Here is a 17,171-nt window from a genome sequence, read left to right as displayed (position 1 = left end):
TAATTGGGGGTTCCTGGGACACCCATATTTGCAAATCGTGGGAAAACTTCACATTTGGGGTTGAAAGTCACTATTTTCGTCACGTGTCACTTGTTTCGTTTACTTTTCGCTCTGAGTTTGTATCATGAGTTTGTGAAGTTTTTCTTGAATGCCATATTCCGTTCTCGTCAATATATTTTGTGCAGTTCTTGAGATGTAAGCGTAAAATAGGGCATGCAGCTAATATGTAAATCAGTGAAAAATAGCAGCAGGCACCTTGTATCATGGCAAAATATCGATCTGTCCTCCTCGAGAAGTCAATGGTAGTCATCGAAAGCTCACACAAATGCTGATTAATGTTCAAACAATACTGTCTTTCCTCATTGTACAGTTTTCAGGGTGGAGTGTTGTGCCTTAAAGTCCTTGTTTAGAGAAATATGTTCGGTCGGAGTTTATGCATAAAGAGAATGCAACGGTGAGATATTCGGATAACATTTTATCTTAAAACGTCTTACACTTGTTATCGAGTCTTTATCACGGCACTAGAAGTGATATGCATATAGACGAGAATATATGGAGATCAACTTCTTTATTTGAGGAACACGACCTTTCAAAGTATATTCTTGATTCACAGATGATTGGTCGATGTGTACCTTTAATACAAAAGAGTTGATTGTGCACGCACCTGGAACTAATTATTCGTCGTCGCAAAGAACCAGTGATCTTGCCCCTTCTGGAAACAAACATGAGTGGCCGAGAATCAGTTGTATTTCACTCTGTACTTAACGGTATCTGAGTTATTTGACGGGTCAGCAACATGATCGTGGACCCCCATTCTAGTGAAGATTGTTTGTGTACGTCTACTCATGTTCATATGATTGGCGTTCATACACCAAACACCGTATAGCAAAATTTCCGGAATCGAGACAAATCAGACTATTCCTTAATTTTGAAGACCACCTGCATTGGCGATTTTTTTTAAAGACGGCAAATGATAAGTATCATTATTGATAAAGCTTAAAGGTTACTTGTGACATTATTTGTTTTGAAGCCTAGGCAAGGTGATAATTTTGTTGAAGTCACATGACACCTGTTTTGGTAAATCCTACACATGGTATCATTGTCAAGCAGATGCTTGACACCATTTGTCCTAACGCGTATATCAGGATATCACTATTTCAAGTGTAACCCAGGACTGGACTCACTGTCCTTCCTGGCTAAAAACTGTAAAATGGCAACATTATCTCTGCCACAAAATCAAAACGATAGAATTTTCACCCACCGAACTTCCGGGACAGAGGAAAGGCTGATCTAAATGCCACTCGAGTTGTTTGTGGCCAACTGCCTCAATCTGAAACAGATGACTGGGGATTAACTGTACTTCTGTGTTATGGTCATTCTATATATACTCCTCACAAAAAGTTAAGCAATACAGTTTCTTAGTCTCATTGGTAAAGTCACAGACACTACACCCCTGCAAAATTGAGTGAGTGAATTTAGTTTTACGCTGCACTCAGCAATATTTCAGCTATATGGTGGCTGTCTGCAACAATGGAGCCCAGACCAGACAATCTAGTTATCAACAGCATGAGCATCGATCTGCTCAAATGGGAACCGATGACGTATGTGAATCAAGTCAGCTAGCCAAACCACCCGATACCGTTATTCGGCTTTAACGACAAGCATGGGTTACTGAAGTTCAATTCTAACCCGGACGTTCATGCGGCTCTGCTACAAACACACACACACACACACACACACACACACACACACACACACACACACACACACACACACACACACACACACACACACACACTCACACACACACTCACACACACACTCACACTCACACACACACTCACACACACACTCACACACACTCACACACACTCACACACACTGACGTTGATTATGAATCGCAAGCACGAAGCACACATTACAAACCATATTGTTCCACAAGGAGAGTGCGGCTGCGCCGTGACCTTTACCACTGAAGTGGAAGCAGTCGGGGGAGAAGAAGGTCATGTCAATGTCACCTGGTTGGCCAGGCTGAAGCAGAAAGGTGAAAGTCAAGGACGTCGAGTAAGACCTATCTACAGGAATGACAGTGTCTAAAACTGAACCAACAAGAAATGCTGATTTTGTAGTGTTTTGGGAAGTATTCACACCCAAGTACGGTTTTGGATTGTTTGGGTCAAATCCGTTTTTTAATGCTTGCTTTTACCCTGGCATCGATTTTATATACTGTGACTAAACACAAAGGAATTCATGCATTTGAATTTATGTGTTATATGCGAAACACAAACAATGCCTAGGTAGGTCAGTTTGAAGTATGGGCTGGTGATATTCTGGGGAGGTTCACCACGTCTTTCAGATCCAAACCAGTACAATATGCGTGTTGATTTGAAGGCACAATGTCACACCACATTAAAAATACATAATGCATTTCTTTCAGCAATGCTAACTATCAGACCTCAGGAAAGCTACCATAAAGTTAATTCCACAAAGATTTACGTATTTAAATTACACTATTACATTAGAACTTCGAATGAATAATTGTTGCATTAAATCGACTTTCGCGCCCTCTAGCGGCCGAACATTATTTCTAGCGAACCCCATAGTTATATCCCTATATATATCTTCACGAATATTAATATCCCAGAACGCAGCTTGTGATTGAGACCAGTTCGGCAAAAACCAACCGCACCGTGTGCGACAGGTTTCGATGTATGGAGCTATCATTTACATTCCAAATATGTGAGTGTAATCTGTTTGCACGCTGTTCGCCTCAAAATTTCAATTATCGACTTCAGGCAAGTCGTAAGGAAAACTAAATCTTTTATTGCATCAATAGGAATGCTTAAGAGAATCCATAGGCCTGCAATGTCTATATGATATATTAGTGTCGAAAATGTGTGACACTGTGCCATTAGCTAAGATTCATTGCATTCTTAACCATGTGGCTTTAAGACTAAAACTCTATGAGCATAAGTGTTAGGGCTTCAATTTAAGAAACAAACAAAAAATACACCACATGAGTAGTTTTTGAGCAGATATGAAATTATTTAGTAGCTCACGGACAAGTTAGATACCATTATTTGATTGTCCGAAATGAAAACTGACTTGTCCCGGGCGTCGGGCGATGGAATTTTTTAACCCCTGAGATTGTTTCACTCACCTTTGGTGGAGGTTCGGTGTTGGTGAAGAACGGCTGGAGTACAACGGTGAAGTCATCCCTTGTGTCATATCTGCCGGAGGCGACGAGAGTCGACAGCTCATTTTGGTAGGCATGTGCGAGGTCCCGCAAATAGCCAGCGTTGTTCCGATTGTCTCCACAGTCGCACACCAAGCTGCCAATGTGAATAAATCGTTAGACAAGTCTTGAAAATATTGTAACTTCACAAATCGATTGTTGATGCTGTGACGTTTGCGGCAGTCGATGTGATTCTGACTTAATGCAATAATTGATGAGACAGTAATGTAACAAAATACTGGGTGTGATTGCGATACAACACATGAACGGATTGTGACGTAATACAACACATGAACTAACTGTGACGTAATACACGTGATGACATGGTGACGTCAGACAACAATAGTACTTGAAGTGACTTTGATATAAAGCGGCCTTCATGCTGTTAAAACTTTAAAAGTTGTCAAACGTTTTCACCCGTCAAATACATGTTGTCAAATTTTCTTGTCATTTTGAGGGTCGTGTCGCCATCGATGTGGCCACGTGACAATTTTTTGAATGCGATTGATTGTTTTTGAACAACACGAGTTTGACAACACTTAAGACGTCAAACAGTTTGACAGAAAAGTTGGTGAAAATAGACCGACAACTCTGAAATTGAAAGCTTTGTCAAACTTTAGGCCGGTTAAGATATCACTTGATTTGGCTATGAACAGATCACTCCAAAAATGATAGCTTGATTGGCGAACACTTGGATCCATTACAAAGAGGTAGCGATTTCGGAATATATGGTCACAATACAGTCGGAATCGAGATAGTGTAAACGGTTTTGGCTCTCTTACTAAACAGAGTTTTGATATGAGTTTTTTTCCGTTAGTTATAAAACAGCTTAGACCAACTTCATGCGAATCTGTTGGTGTACGTACGTGAACTGTCAGGGGCAGTACAAAATAGATGAGACTACTTATATGGCTGCAGATGTCTTTACATATTCACAACCAACGTGTATGGACATATTGGATGTGGATATGTAAAGGATACGAACGCGTGGACAAAGCTACAGAAGAATCCTGTACTGAGCGCGGCGACAGGGGCGATGTCGAAGATGGTGGCGAGGTTGACGAAGGTGCGAGGCAGCTCCTTGTGGAAGAGGTCGAGTGCCTGACGGATGTTGGCGCCGTAGTTGCTGGCAGCGTACTTGGCCTGAGTGAGAGAGTGAGTGAGTGTTATTTACAGGACTTTAAAAGCAAGAAATATTCCAAGTCGGCATATACGTCGGCTTAGTCTGAATATCGACCACGTATGTCAGACCTGATGTCAATTCTGGCCCGATGGGGTACCCAGCAAGCAGCGATTTTTGTGGGTTACCAGTGTGTTCCTTGGTGGGCTAAACAAGACATGCAGAGAAGCACAGACAAACCATAGGAGGTGAAAGTCGTGTATTTTCAAGTTATGCACTTAAAAGTTTTGTGTATTTGCAAAAATATCTAACAATTCTATTTCTTAACTGGATGCAACAAAATGAATGCATCGTCAAAATCACAAATATCGTTCAAACTGGTTCAATGTGTGTACATAGTTTTTTGTATCAAAAGAGACACTCATATTCACCCGTAGACGGTTGATACAGTTAAACCTCTTTACGTCGAGATTGTCTGGTTTCGAGACAGCCACAAAAGATCTCATTGATTCAATTTGGCATTTTTTAAATTTATGAAAAGTCGAAAGGTAAAATAATTTCTGGATGACAATTATCAAATTACGTGTTCTTGTGATCTGCATTCTCGTGTTTTTTGGTACATAGCACTTCTTGTCAAAAGTCGACAACGCGAGAATGCGACGTTTGTACATGCTGTCAAATCTCGCAACCTCAACTTTTCAATTAAGGCCACACAAAAAAAAAACAATCACGAGAACGCGAGACTGCGATATTTCATTTTCTCGCGTCCTCGCTATCTCGCGTTTTACACGCTGTCGTTGAGCATGCCTAAAAACATCCCCAAAACACGAGAACGCGAGAATGTTGACCAAATCTCGCGTTCTCGCGTTTTCGCGATCTCTCATTCTCGCACTTTCAGCATTTTTAGCTAGTTTCCAAAGGTCGAGATCGCGAGAATCCTAGATCGCGAGAATGTCCCTTAGAGTATTCCACAATATGTTTCGACAAAATTGTGTTATTTCAATGCATGGTATTCAGCCAGGGAATACACCCTATATCGATGTCGCTTCCCAAACTCACTGTGTCATGGCATGAATCGCAGAGATCGTTGCCGCCAACGAAGACGGTGATGACTTTCCAGTCATTGAGAAAATCAACGTTCTTGTCGGCCTTCATTTTGTCTATCAACATTCGTGCCTGTCCGGGCATGTCACTGAAAAAGAGTAACATTTCAAGTACGATACTTTCGTAGATTCAGCGGTGAATAATGACATTTTGTAGTTACTGTATTTCATACAGCTGGAGATTAGATGTATATTTTCATACAGTGAGCCTGGTTCTTTTCTCCTCTGAGAATGACACTTAAACATTGATCACGGGTAATGGAACTGAATGAAAACTTGATGAGAAGCAGTTAAGCGGGTTTTACACGACAAATTAAAGTTTGACAAGACATGATTTTTGAAATTTTAAAATTTGTCAAACTTGCGCTTTCACACGTCACACGCAAGTTGTCAAACTTTCGTGTCATTTGAGCGCCAAGTCTACTTCGGTGAGGTCACGTTACGATTTCGTTGACTGCGATTGGTCGCTTCTGAACAACGCGAGTTTGACAACACTTCACATGTCACACTCGAGTTCGACAGAACCGAACGTTTGATGGAAAAGTTGGTGAGAATAGACACAGATCCTATTTCTCGACAACAGTTTGACTCTGAAACTGGTGTTGGGGCGAGTAGTTGGAATGTTAAAGAGGCCTTCACACGACAAACTAAAGTTTGACAACATTTTTTAAAATCCGGACACTGCATGTGTCATAGTATGACCTCATGCAGATTGTTAGCCTCTCAGTGGAGAATTTGACGGTTACTGTGGCAGGGGATAATATTTTTTTCAGTTGTCACACTCCTGAGAAACTTGTTAAAGCGTCATTGACCAATGAAATTAAAATATTTAACACGAAGATAGGAAAATGGTCCTTTATGGAATGCTCTGCAATAATATGTTATCTTTAAATGGCCCAATAGTTATCATGAGCTTATCATGAGGTCACAAACGGAAATATGAACCCGTACTGTCGTATCTGTACTGATCATACACTTTTATGGGCAGTGGTGACCTTAAGAATGGGCGTTTGAGATCACAACGTCTTATGTCCGTCCATCAACTCAGGAATAAGTTGAAAGGTATTCAGCGTGACCCTCAAATCAATTAGCCTTCTTGAGCGATCGTTACGTGGGGATGGGGATGGGGATGGGGGTGTTTGGGGGTTTCATACATCTCAGCACAACGTCTCATGTTGATATTCCTCCGCCGCGGCATCACAAGGAACAGATTCTGGCAGTCTGTTGTCGTAAACATGCGCCAGTCATAATGCTAATTAACTGCACTTCTGGGTTATCGTTGAACTCCATTCCTTCGTCATGTTTCCTCAACACTGAGTGTATACCAGGCTTCTACAGATACCATTTCTGTTTCTCCGTCCGTATATTTCACATGGTTTGAAAAAAAACTTGTGTAGTCTCCAGTTTCAGGTCAAAAGAAAGAGTCTTGGTTCAGTGCCAGTTGTTATTTATGCGACGGAAGAAATACTGGTAAAACTGGTAAAGTGTTCCGTCCCTTCAATGCAACTCATATACTATCCCAAAAAACGCATCGGCGATTTGCATTGTAAAATCTATTAATTACCTATTTTGTTCAAACAATCGTCAAAATATGTAGCAAAAATGTTGATAACATGATTTTACACAAGTAAAACTTTTACCTGAAAATGTTGGTCTTGATGAAATTTCTTACAAGGGTGAGAAAGGCATCGTCACAATGCAACAGAAATCACCTTCCAGTTGACATTGTGCAGTAAAGAGCATTCACTGCCTGGCAATAATGTCCAGATTACTTTCAGAAATTGGCATTCGTTTTGAAGGCGTTTCAAGGTCAAACCACTGCGTCACGTCTTGACTCTGCGACAAGGAACATCGCCATTGAAAGAATGCGTGCTGGAGATTACCAATCTTCTGTCGCCAGACATCTGAATGTTAGTCTGAGCATAATATAATGCAACCAAACAGGTATAACAAATAACCGTCCCCGTACAGGCAGACCTCGAGTAACCACTGCAGATCAAGAACGGTAATCCGAGTACTACAGTTGCGTGAACGTACTGCCACGGGTGAGAGCACAGCAGCCAAGGTGCCTGGACTTTAGAGGATATCCGGTCAAATTGTACGGGTTGAACAAGATTGGTCTGAGAGCCAGGAAACCTGACGCCGGGGTCGTGCTTCGTCGTCACCATCGCGCTCAACGTCTCCGTTATCTAAAATATCCATTTGGTTGCATAGACATTACTTTCCTCGAAACTGGTGTAAAATTTCATGCACTAAACCCTGTTCGTGGACGGGATGTTTGAAAATGCAACATTCTCGCAACCGCTTTCTCGTCTATGTGTTTCTTTTTTGGAATAGTATATGTTGACTGGCGACTAGTAATGAAAATAAGCGAATATAACTCGTATAACGCTTATATATTTCCAACCCGTTTGGACATGCTATAAGTGCATACATCATGATGACCATTATTACCCCTGATGACCCGACTGAATGTAAGGCGCTCGAAGATTACTAGTCATATGACCTATCCCACCGGGTACCCATTTTCTTCTGGGTGAACAGAGGCAATTTGAATAAATTCATTTGAATAAACTCACAAAGGTGGGACCACTCTATGGAACAGCGACAGCCGTGGCCTGAGGAGTGTTCATACATAACAATGACTTTTTAACGGCGTCAAACCAAATATAGCTTTTTAGATACAATGTTTTCAGGAATGTCGACATGCTCATATGATAAAAGTTAGTATTTAAAAATCAGATGAAAACATATTATTTTCGTGTTTTTTCCTGAAAAAGTTATTCAAAACCACAATAATAATCAAATGCCTGCCCCTCAATATATGACGTATACTCACTATGACGTATCTCCGGGATCGGCAAGATTGAACATAGCATTGGCGCTGCTCTGTCCCCCTGTCTTCAGGGAATACCCGTACAAATTCCTGTCAAACTTTTTCAAAATGTCTGAAAATAAAATGTACTAGTTACTGAACCACATTCGGAACACAAGCTGGCATTTAAGTGACGTAAACTGCACATGTCTCCATTAAAACAGCCTGGTAAGGGTGAGTTACAGTTCCTATGCCAATAAATCTTTTGATTTGTTTTTATTAGGTATCTATCAATTTACGGAAACCTACGTGCACTGGATAAAAATATACATTTGTGTCCTACAACAAAAACAGGTATGTGGAAATCTGATAAGGTTTGCTTGACCTAATAAAGACATGTTTATGTGATAAAGTTTGAGGTCATGGGTGCGTGTGTCGATTCCTGTGTGAATATCTCAACCTGCTCATTTCGACATCGAGTTAACATGTGGCACCGATACTCGAATATCTGGAAACCCCGAAAGTCTGGACACTGCTATAACGGACACTTTCATCAAACATCATGTGAAGGAACCACTCGTTAATGCGAAAGGCTGGTATTAGTTACCTTGGGGGAAGAGACACCTATAGTCTGTTTGCAGTGAAACCACTCCGATAATTTTCACTTTAAACAAACACATAAACCAAATAAAGTAAAATTAAGATTGCGAATCCTCATACTTATACCTTGCCAACTGAACATCCAAATCTCAGACGTTAATTCAACTTGGGATAGTTTCAAATCGGTATTATTTGTTTGTATTACATGGTGATATGCACATTATAAGAAACGCCGAGAACCTTAAAAAAGATACCGTCAGCACCAGAAAGGCTACGCATTGCAAAGTCAGCAGACCTTTCGTTTCGCGATCGATCATATCTGGTAAAGACCTTGCCCTATCCTGTGCAGGTCACGTCAGCTTGTCATGAAGAGAGGGACCGACTAAACCTTAGTGAGTATAGAACCTGTTGTTGAGTTATTCATTGCATGCCCGAGTGTCAGTACATGAATGCAGTGTTGTTTTTACGAGCCCAGGCCGTCTGATCTCGTAAACGCTGAATAGCGAACGGACCAAGCGAGTGCTTAACTTAACCTTACATCACCCCTTACAATGTGGACCGGGCATCTTATAATTAATAGGTTAACGATAGTAAGGTTTACTAACACCCAAATCCCGGATACCACATGACATACCTTACATTTATAAAGTTTTCCATTATCCTATCACACACATGAAAAAATATTAGCAGTAATACAAACTAACTTGTGTCAGGAGAATGAAATGGCCTCCGAATCGCTACATTAACATCTTGCCTCTGACATGACCATGTTGTACAGAATAAGTCGAAATTATTTTCATAAGCCAGAGACTTTTTCATTTTTCAGAAACTGTGTTAATCTAGACTTGCCACATATTCTAGAATTTGGGTTTGTTGCATTGGTATACTTGGTCCAGGGTTTGTATGTAAGACGTGCGTTTCTTTAGCGGGAATTCTAGAAACTTACTTGGCAGAGTAAGCTCCCCTGTCTCTAGGCTACCGTCGCCGCCAATACTGAAACATCAGTATCAGGTGATTTAGAAACAGGTACACATTCAAATTCGAATATCCGCTTGCTTGAATTGGACATTTGTTATGCTTTCACAAGTTTTGCAATGCTGACAAAACTTTTAATAGTGAAATTTGTAAACATAGACTGTCAAACGAGTAAAGCGAATAATACTTCTACATGTATTACACAACGTTATACCATATGTGTGATAATCTGGATGAGGTAGTAAGGGTCCTGACAGGCGGGAAACATACCACAAATATGCCGGTCAAGGTGAGTGCTTACACTGTGATATGTCTGAGAGGATGTCATACCTCCATGAAAGTCCACGGTATTCCACGAGGTCACCAAGGATGTTGCTAGCGTCAATGCCGTTACCTGCCTATAACGAAGGTTTGTAAGATCGTCTAAATTTTCAAATTAATGATTATTGCGAATCAAATAGCAATTTTCAAATTGTTTCCTTCGTCTTGCAAACTAGTTTGTAATAATTAAAAAATCGTTAAAATGACGTAATTTGGGGTCGCTTGGTACAAAACATGGAAAGTTCATTGAAGAAAGGTTAATCACCCACAGAAGGTCATTTAAATAACTACCGTTGTCAGGGTGATGGAACCGCTTACTTCACGAGGACATGCTTATTTAAGACGCGTGTAATATATTAGGCATGAGGAAAAGATCAAAAAGTACAATAATTTTATTGTATTTATATAGTCTAAGTTGTCCAAAGTCAGTTGATCAGTTGCGCTGATAAAACACTTCCAAGAACAATGAACATAACTTTGTCTTATGGTGTAACGAAGGAAAATGTCCGTTTAAACTGAAGGCCAGACCTTTTGTTAAGATTATCATACTTTCGGATTATTCTTGTATGTCTGAGGTGGGAAAGTTTCGGTAGGTTTTCCACGCGTGTAATAGGGGAGTTAACTCTTTCATCTCAAATTACATCTCACGTGAGAACGAGTCCAGCAGTTTTCTTTTCACCCAAGATGCACAACCGAGACTGCTCTCAGCGAAGTGCATATCACCATCACTGTCATTTATGCTACATCACTGCCTACATATCATACTGCCTTTCTATTTATACATACTGTTAATTTTAGAATGCAATTGCTGCTGATATCACATTCTTTGATGTCCGTTGGGTTTCACACATCTGTCTTTCACAGACTGATTTTAACTTGAACTTGATAAACCAACACTGAGCACAAAGTGCTGATCTGATATACTTTACATTATATATATGTCATTGATAACAACCAGTGCATCGCCCACAGTTATACCTACCGTGAGAGAGTCTCCGATGGCGCCCACGACCTTGACATCACCAGGGTGAAGGTTATGGACTAAAACAGAACTATCAGCTGTTAGGATAGGCTTCACTATTGGCATGCTTATTTCTAAAGCACTGTAATATGCTAGGATACACCTGGGCCCTGTTCCCACTAGAGCCATGATGATTGTAACTCCCATAATTTAACATTGACTTACGGTCGTTGTAGCGCTACAACCGCTTTTAAGGAACTGGGAAGTCTGAAGGACCTTCTTACTTTGGGCATTTCTAGGACGTGTATGTAATGATGAAGTATGTTCAGTATTTCCATTCCAGGTATTGAACTAACCAATGAACACGATGTCGTGTAGACAAACCAAACTTGGATGTCTTGGTCAGGAAGTAAATGCTGGTTATTATTTTCATTTGACATTGGGTTCGTGAGGTACCCTCGTGATTAACTCGTTCACTAGTCAAGCAGTATCCGGGTTCGATTCACCATACGGGCACAGTATGTTAAACCCATTTCTCGTCTCACCCGCCGTGACATTGATGGAATACTGCTAAAAGCGGCGGTGTAAACTTCATGTGAATTACTAAGGTAAGCGGTTGCTAAACTTTTCCAGGTAGGACCGCGCGAGTTTGTCTGGACACGACTCGACACCGTTACAGTTCGTCAGCAACGCAAACAACGTCACTGCAACTACTACACCACTTTAGTCCCAGTTTAAACTGCACAGTTTCAGTATCAAACGGAACTAGCAAGTTGACTGCTGACAGCAGGCTTTTCTGGCGGTTGTTACCCAAGGCGTTTACTTTTACTTTTACTTTTACTTTTACTTTTACTTTTACTTTTACTTTTACTTTTTACTACTACTACTACTACTACTACTACTACTACTACTACTACTACTACTACTACTACTACTACTACTCACCCCCACCCTGAGTAGAATAGTACCACCCAGAATAAATTATCCTAGCCACCACCCAGTAGGCTGTCCTCACCTTAGGTATGAGACACGGCCCGACAGAACGCCCTAGACCGGTTAGATTTCTGACGGTCTAAATTTGCAGTTTGCCAGACCGATGGTATGGTAAAAATATCAGGTGTTCTCAGTCAATTTAAAATACCCTGTTATCTGGTCTTATTAAACCCATTTAATCAATAGTGCTAATTTAATAACTTTTGGAAGTTACGAGACCTGAAGCTTGGTGGGTTTCTGGCTTGTTTCATACACTACCTCATTCCACTTCCGATATGACAACCCAACACAGTTCGAGTTGACCATCATCTGTTTCAGGTGCATTTAGACAGAATTCCAATGCTGTACTTCGCATACTTTGGCAGGCTTCCGTGAATGTAACTATGAATAAGTATAATACTGGACAATCAATTACTAAAGCATCAGTAGCTAAACCTGTTATTGACTGACAACGTTATGTAGAGATCGGAAGTGTACTGACCGGAAGTTGCGTCACGCCCTCCCCAAGGCGTGGTGGTGTGGCAGTTGAAGTTTGGGACGGGATATCTGTATACTGCCCGCTTCTGCTGCAGAACAAAGTATTGATTGACGTAAGAATATCACCATGAAACAGTGTTGTCTTGATGTCAGATTTCGAGACCACAGAGCTTTGGATCTGACGACCTTGAGGGCTATAGCAGTATTGCAACGGTTGATGGCGATGCCCAATGCTCCCAAATGGCTGCATTTTCCCCCATTTTTTCACGATCATGGCTTTTCTGTATTTCCCATCATCCGAACTACCCTTATTCAGATAATTGTATCTTTCTTAAGTTTCTTACCCTTACCGACTGCCCCATGTTCAGGATTTGGTGGCGACGCAAAAGACATAAAAATGATTCCTATAGCAATAGTTTGGCATTGAGGGGAACGCAGTAAAGAGGTTCAGAGTGTATGTCAACTGTCACCTTAAATCACTATCATTGTCATTACACAGGACACGGTGTGTAACTGCTCTAAAAGCAAATCTGCGGTGGCGTGTAGGTTTGCGTGTGCGTTACCTCCATCATGGCAGTGTAGTTGTTGAGATGTTCCTGCCATAGTTCCAGTAGAACAGGACTTTTGGGGAGCAGGTGCTTGTAGAAGTTCACCAGACGCTGGTACGATGGGGACGAAATAGCTGAAAGCGAGTGACATCCAAGTACCAATCAAATATATTTGACTTCATTCTATCTTTACTTAACCCCTTGTCAGTGCTATAATCAGCATCAGGGGTTTCACAAATGGAATGTCTGTATACTCCGGGATTGTCTCCCACGTCAAACAGCTACTTTGTCATGTAACGACACTAAGTGGCGTTAAATCAATCCATTTTAACTTGACACCCATTTGAAGAGTTTCCAATATAACTTAAACGACCTTCATGCTTAGACGGACAAAAGGAGACGCATGCACACCGCCGATGCCATACATGTTTTTTAGTGTATTAATGACCCTGCGTCAGTTCGCTCACACGTGACTGACATAACTCACATCCTAACTAAACTGTCAACCCCTGTAGACACTTGAGACACCTGTTGTAAGACAAAATTGTGAAAGCTAGTGAGTGTCGAATAGCCTGTGTAATTGGTATTTTTAAACGAAAGCATGAGTTTGACGTCCCTAAGTACCACCTGTAAATCCGCGAATAATGGGAGCATCTACAAATCCATAAAACCCATCTACAATTTACGTTTTTTTCTCTCAACGTAAATATGTGGTACAATACAGGGGCTACCTTAAACAATAAGTCAGTATTTTCTATGCAAAGTAGCAGCCATAATTAATATCTTGATGGTTGATTGTTAAAAAATGAGGCACGTGGTTTTTTTTCTCTTATTTCTAAATATTTCGGACTTATAAGTAGTAAATGGTACTCATCTTCTGGCGATAAATTAGAGATTGGACATTGAATATCTATTTGCAGTTCTGGCAAATCGTGCCGCTTGAGCGTCTAAATTTAGTATGCGTTCGCTTAAGCTGTGGTGATTTAATATTGGTAAGGTAAATTTCTGTATTGGTGCAATATTTATATTCTGAATAGAACTGGTTACACACACACACACACACACACACACACACACACACACACACACACACACACACACAAATATACATGCATACATGCATACATGCATATATATCTGCGTTGACCTCACAACCGGTATGTGTGCCTCCTTCCTACATACCTTTTGTCTGCTGTGCGAAAAACAGAAGTATCCATTAGAAAACAAGAAATGGCGAGTGACCGCGTCTCATTACTATGATATCATATTTAATGTACAATTTAAAAAAAATAAAAGAAACAAAGAAAATAGCCAATAACACCAGCTGTATTACAGGCATCACACGTCCCTACTCACGTTTCTCAGCATTTGCTCCAAGGAACGCAGCTACGAGAAGCACCGCAAACATCGCCATGGTTACCGCCTGGTGTGAATGAACGTCTGTATGTGTTGTTTTATAGCGTTGACAATCCCATAGTCTTATCTAAAACGCCGAGATTGTACCCTTTCACAAAATAAGGCCAGCGATTACACCAAAACAAATATCAGCGTTTGTATGTTTTCAAAATGAATTCTTTACATCGTGCAGACTATATGCAATATGCCATAAATCACGGCGGGGAACACCAGAAATGAGCTTCATGCGTTGTACCGATGTTGGGAATCGAACTCGGATCTGTGGCGTGGCGAGTGAACGCTTCAACCACTAAGCTACACCACCACAGAACACGAAATGTTGGCTTGATTGTCACATGCCATCACTTCCTAACTGTGGTGACTGTTGATCACTGGACTGACTGGTCCAGTCTCGAGTATTTACAGACAGTCGCCTTATAGGCATATTGCTCAGGGCGGCGTAAAACTGAATCATTCACTCATCGGATATGACCAGTGGCAACGTACTTAAGATGTCGGGCAACGTACCAAAGATGTCGGGGAACGTGAATACGCATCAGAAGCTAAATAAATGATCGAAGTTGATCGATCGCTGGTTTGCTTTTTGTGATCCGTGATTTGTCCACTGCGGCTTGCAATACAAACAATAGCATCAATGTAGATGGCCTTGGAAGGTATCAGCACAAAATCAAAAGGAAAGGAAAATAAAGAGGTCAACACACCAAGTTTGTTCAAGGACGAATTCACCATTGATCACAGTAAATATCCCCATGAAGCTGTACACGTACTTCAAGTCAATAGATGCAGATACAAATCAGACATAGATCAAAATCAAAGCCGTTCTTTAGGAACTACCGGCTTCAGAAGCTCAAAATATCATGACCTTTGCGATTTCAGTGACAAAGTCTCCGCTCAGAACTTGTAGAGCTTGCTGACCGAATTTACCGTTTGTGTTACCATGTACACAAAGGCCACGTATCAAAACAGGCTGAATCGACGGCACCTGTTTATTCTATTAATAGTCATATAAGATGGCTGGGTTTTTCAGTGCGGGACAGATCAAAACCAAGGTCTTTCATGACGAACAGGCACGGCAAAGACAAGATTAAGTACTTGTGGGAGAAATAGTGGTATTGGTAGTAACAGTCGCTGTTGTACACGTAGTAAATAGTAGCAGGAGAAGTAAAAGAGCTGTTGTCGTTACTTGTGGTGGTGATGTAGTAGCAGCAGCTGAAGATGTGTGAAGTATTTAGTTTAGTATTAGTTTTACGCCGTACAACTGTCCAGCTACAGTGGAAGCTGTCAACCGGCATCTGTCCAATCCGGCAAGCTGTCAACAATCTCAAACCCATCCGTGGCTTGTTCATTTACCATCAGCTCTACAATCTATCTCTTTCTTTAAACCAGATTATTTCTTCAGTCTCAATGAGTGCCGGTTTAGACAGCTTCCACTGTATATGGCTACATGTTAAGTAGTTGAGTGCTACATGCATGCGTGTGTGTGTTAGGCGGCGTTTTCGGACTTACCCTGGTGTTTCTGCTCGAACACTGATACACCGGAGTGAATCACGCATAACCCATTCCTGATGACACATGCGAAATCAGAGCCAGTCTTTCGATATTTCTCCTCTCAGCGGCAGCACTGTGAAATATCTGCAGATATCTTAATGGAACCAATAGAACTACAGGAGTAGTCAAGTCTAGTGTAAGGTATAGGGAATCATCACACAAAAACGTTTTGGAATGATGTATTGCGTAATGAGCTCATGGACTGAATGTTTGCCAGTCAGGGCTGTGTTCACGGTTTTGAGATATTTTACATGCGCTTTTGTGTTCAAGTTCCCACAAGCTTACACTGAGTGCCTTTGTGTACATTTTGTATTGTCTATTTTATGTTCATTTTTCTTATTGTTATTTTGTTTGTGTACGTGTGTGTGTGTGTGTGTGTGTGTGTGTCTGTCTGTCTGTCTGTCTGTGTCTGTCTGTCTGTGTCTCTCTTTGTCTGTGTGTGTCTGTCTGTGTGTGTTTGACAATGGCGCCATTTGGCAGGCGACTATGTTCAGACTCACATACATGTGTAGATAGATAAGAAGGACGATCCTTTTTTTCAAATGAAGCAGCCAAGTATTAACATTACTATTGATATATCTGTTTGTCATCTGCTGGCATCCATAAACCCTGTGTAATCCTTACTACATGAATGTGAATCACGAAGCATCGCGGGTATTGTAACGAAACCACGAGCATGTGTGCTATACTTTGATGAAATTAAGCCATCATTTACAGTACTAGTCTCACAAAAGGTATTCTTGACATCTAAAGCTTTAAATATTTCATTAATAAATTTCTTGAAAACATATTCATTTATTTAGCGCAATACATCCTCTCGACGTGCTACATGGCAGGTGAATATCAGCAGAGAGGCTCAGCGTTCCTGTTTTACTATCGAGATCTAATGATGGTATTCCATGACCAAAGATCGATGCTCGTGATGTCAATCCAGGGATTTCATCAGCAATGGAAATGAAAAGTTTATCAATAAACACAAGAAATTTAAAAAGAAACACGTACCCGTCAACATTTCCCCAAAGACCGTCTACGCTATCGGCTTAAGGCCAGTTAAAGTTT

General features: G+C 40.9%; 1 protein-coding gene across 3 annotated transcripts; it reads right to left on the bottom strand.

Annotated features, from left to right (window-relative positions):
- Positions 1-460: 460 nt before the first annotated feature.
- On the bottom strand, positions 461-16,134 carry LOC137255653 (phospholipase B1, membrane-associated-like). 3 transcript variants are annotated; one of them, XM_067793128.1, is made up of 14 exons: positions 16,071-16,134; positions 14,505-14,631; positions 13,164-13,282; positions 12,605-12,689; positions 11,152-11,210; positions 10,179-10,246; positions 9,820-9,866; positions 8,298-8,406; positions 5,415-5,547; positions 4,221-4,378; positions 3,161-3,332; positions 1,927-2,031; positions 1,262-1,330; positions 461-712 (listed from the first exon to the last, which is right to left on the bottom strand). In XM_067793128.1, the coding sequence occupies exons 2-14, from the start codon at positions 14,560-14,562 to the stop codon at positions 671-673; spliced, it is 1,224 nt and encodes a 407-aa protein (XP_067649229.1). In that variant the 5' UTR covers positions 14,563-14,631; positions 16,071-16,134; the 3' UTR covers positions 461-670. The 3 variants fall into 3 exon arrangements, with proteins under 3 accessions (XP_067649229.1, XP_067649228.1, XP_067649230.1); XM_067793127.1 differs by lacking the exon at positions 16,071-16,134 and adding an exon at positions 15,072-15,522; XM_067793129.1 differs by lacking the exon at positions 16,071-16,134 and adding an exon at positions 15,072-15,515 and having other exon boundaries at positions 12,605-12,686.
- Between the last annotated feature and the right edge of the window lie 1,037 nt (positions 16,135-17,171).

This window comes from Haliotis asinina, chromosome 11 (genome assembly GCF_037392515.1).
Source record: "Haliotis asinina isolate JCU_RB_2024 chromosome 11, JCU_Hal_asi_v2, whole genome shotgun sequence".
NCBI classification, from domain to species: domain Eukaryota; kingdom Metazoa; phylum Mollusca; class Gastropoda; order Lepetellida; family Haliotidae; genus Haliotis; species Haliotis asinina.
The sequence above is the reverse complement of the archived record's forward strand: the minus strand, read 5'-3'. Positions and strand labels throughout refer to the sequence as shown.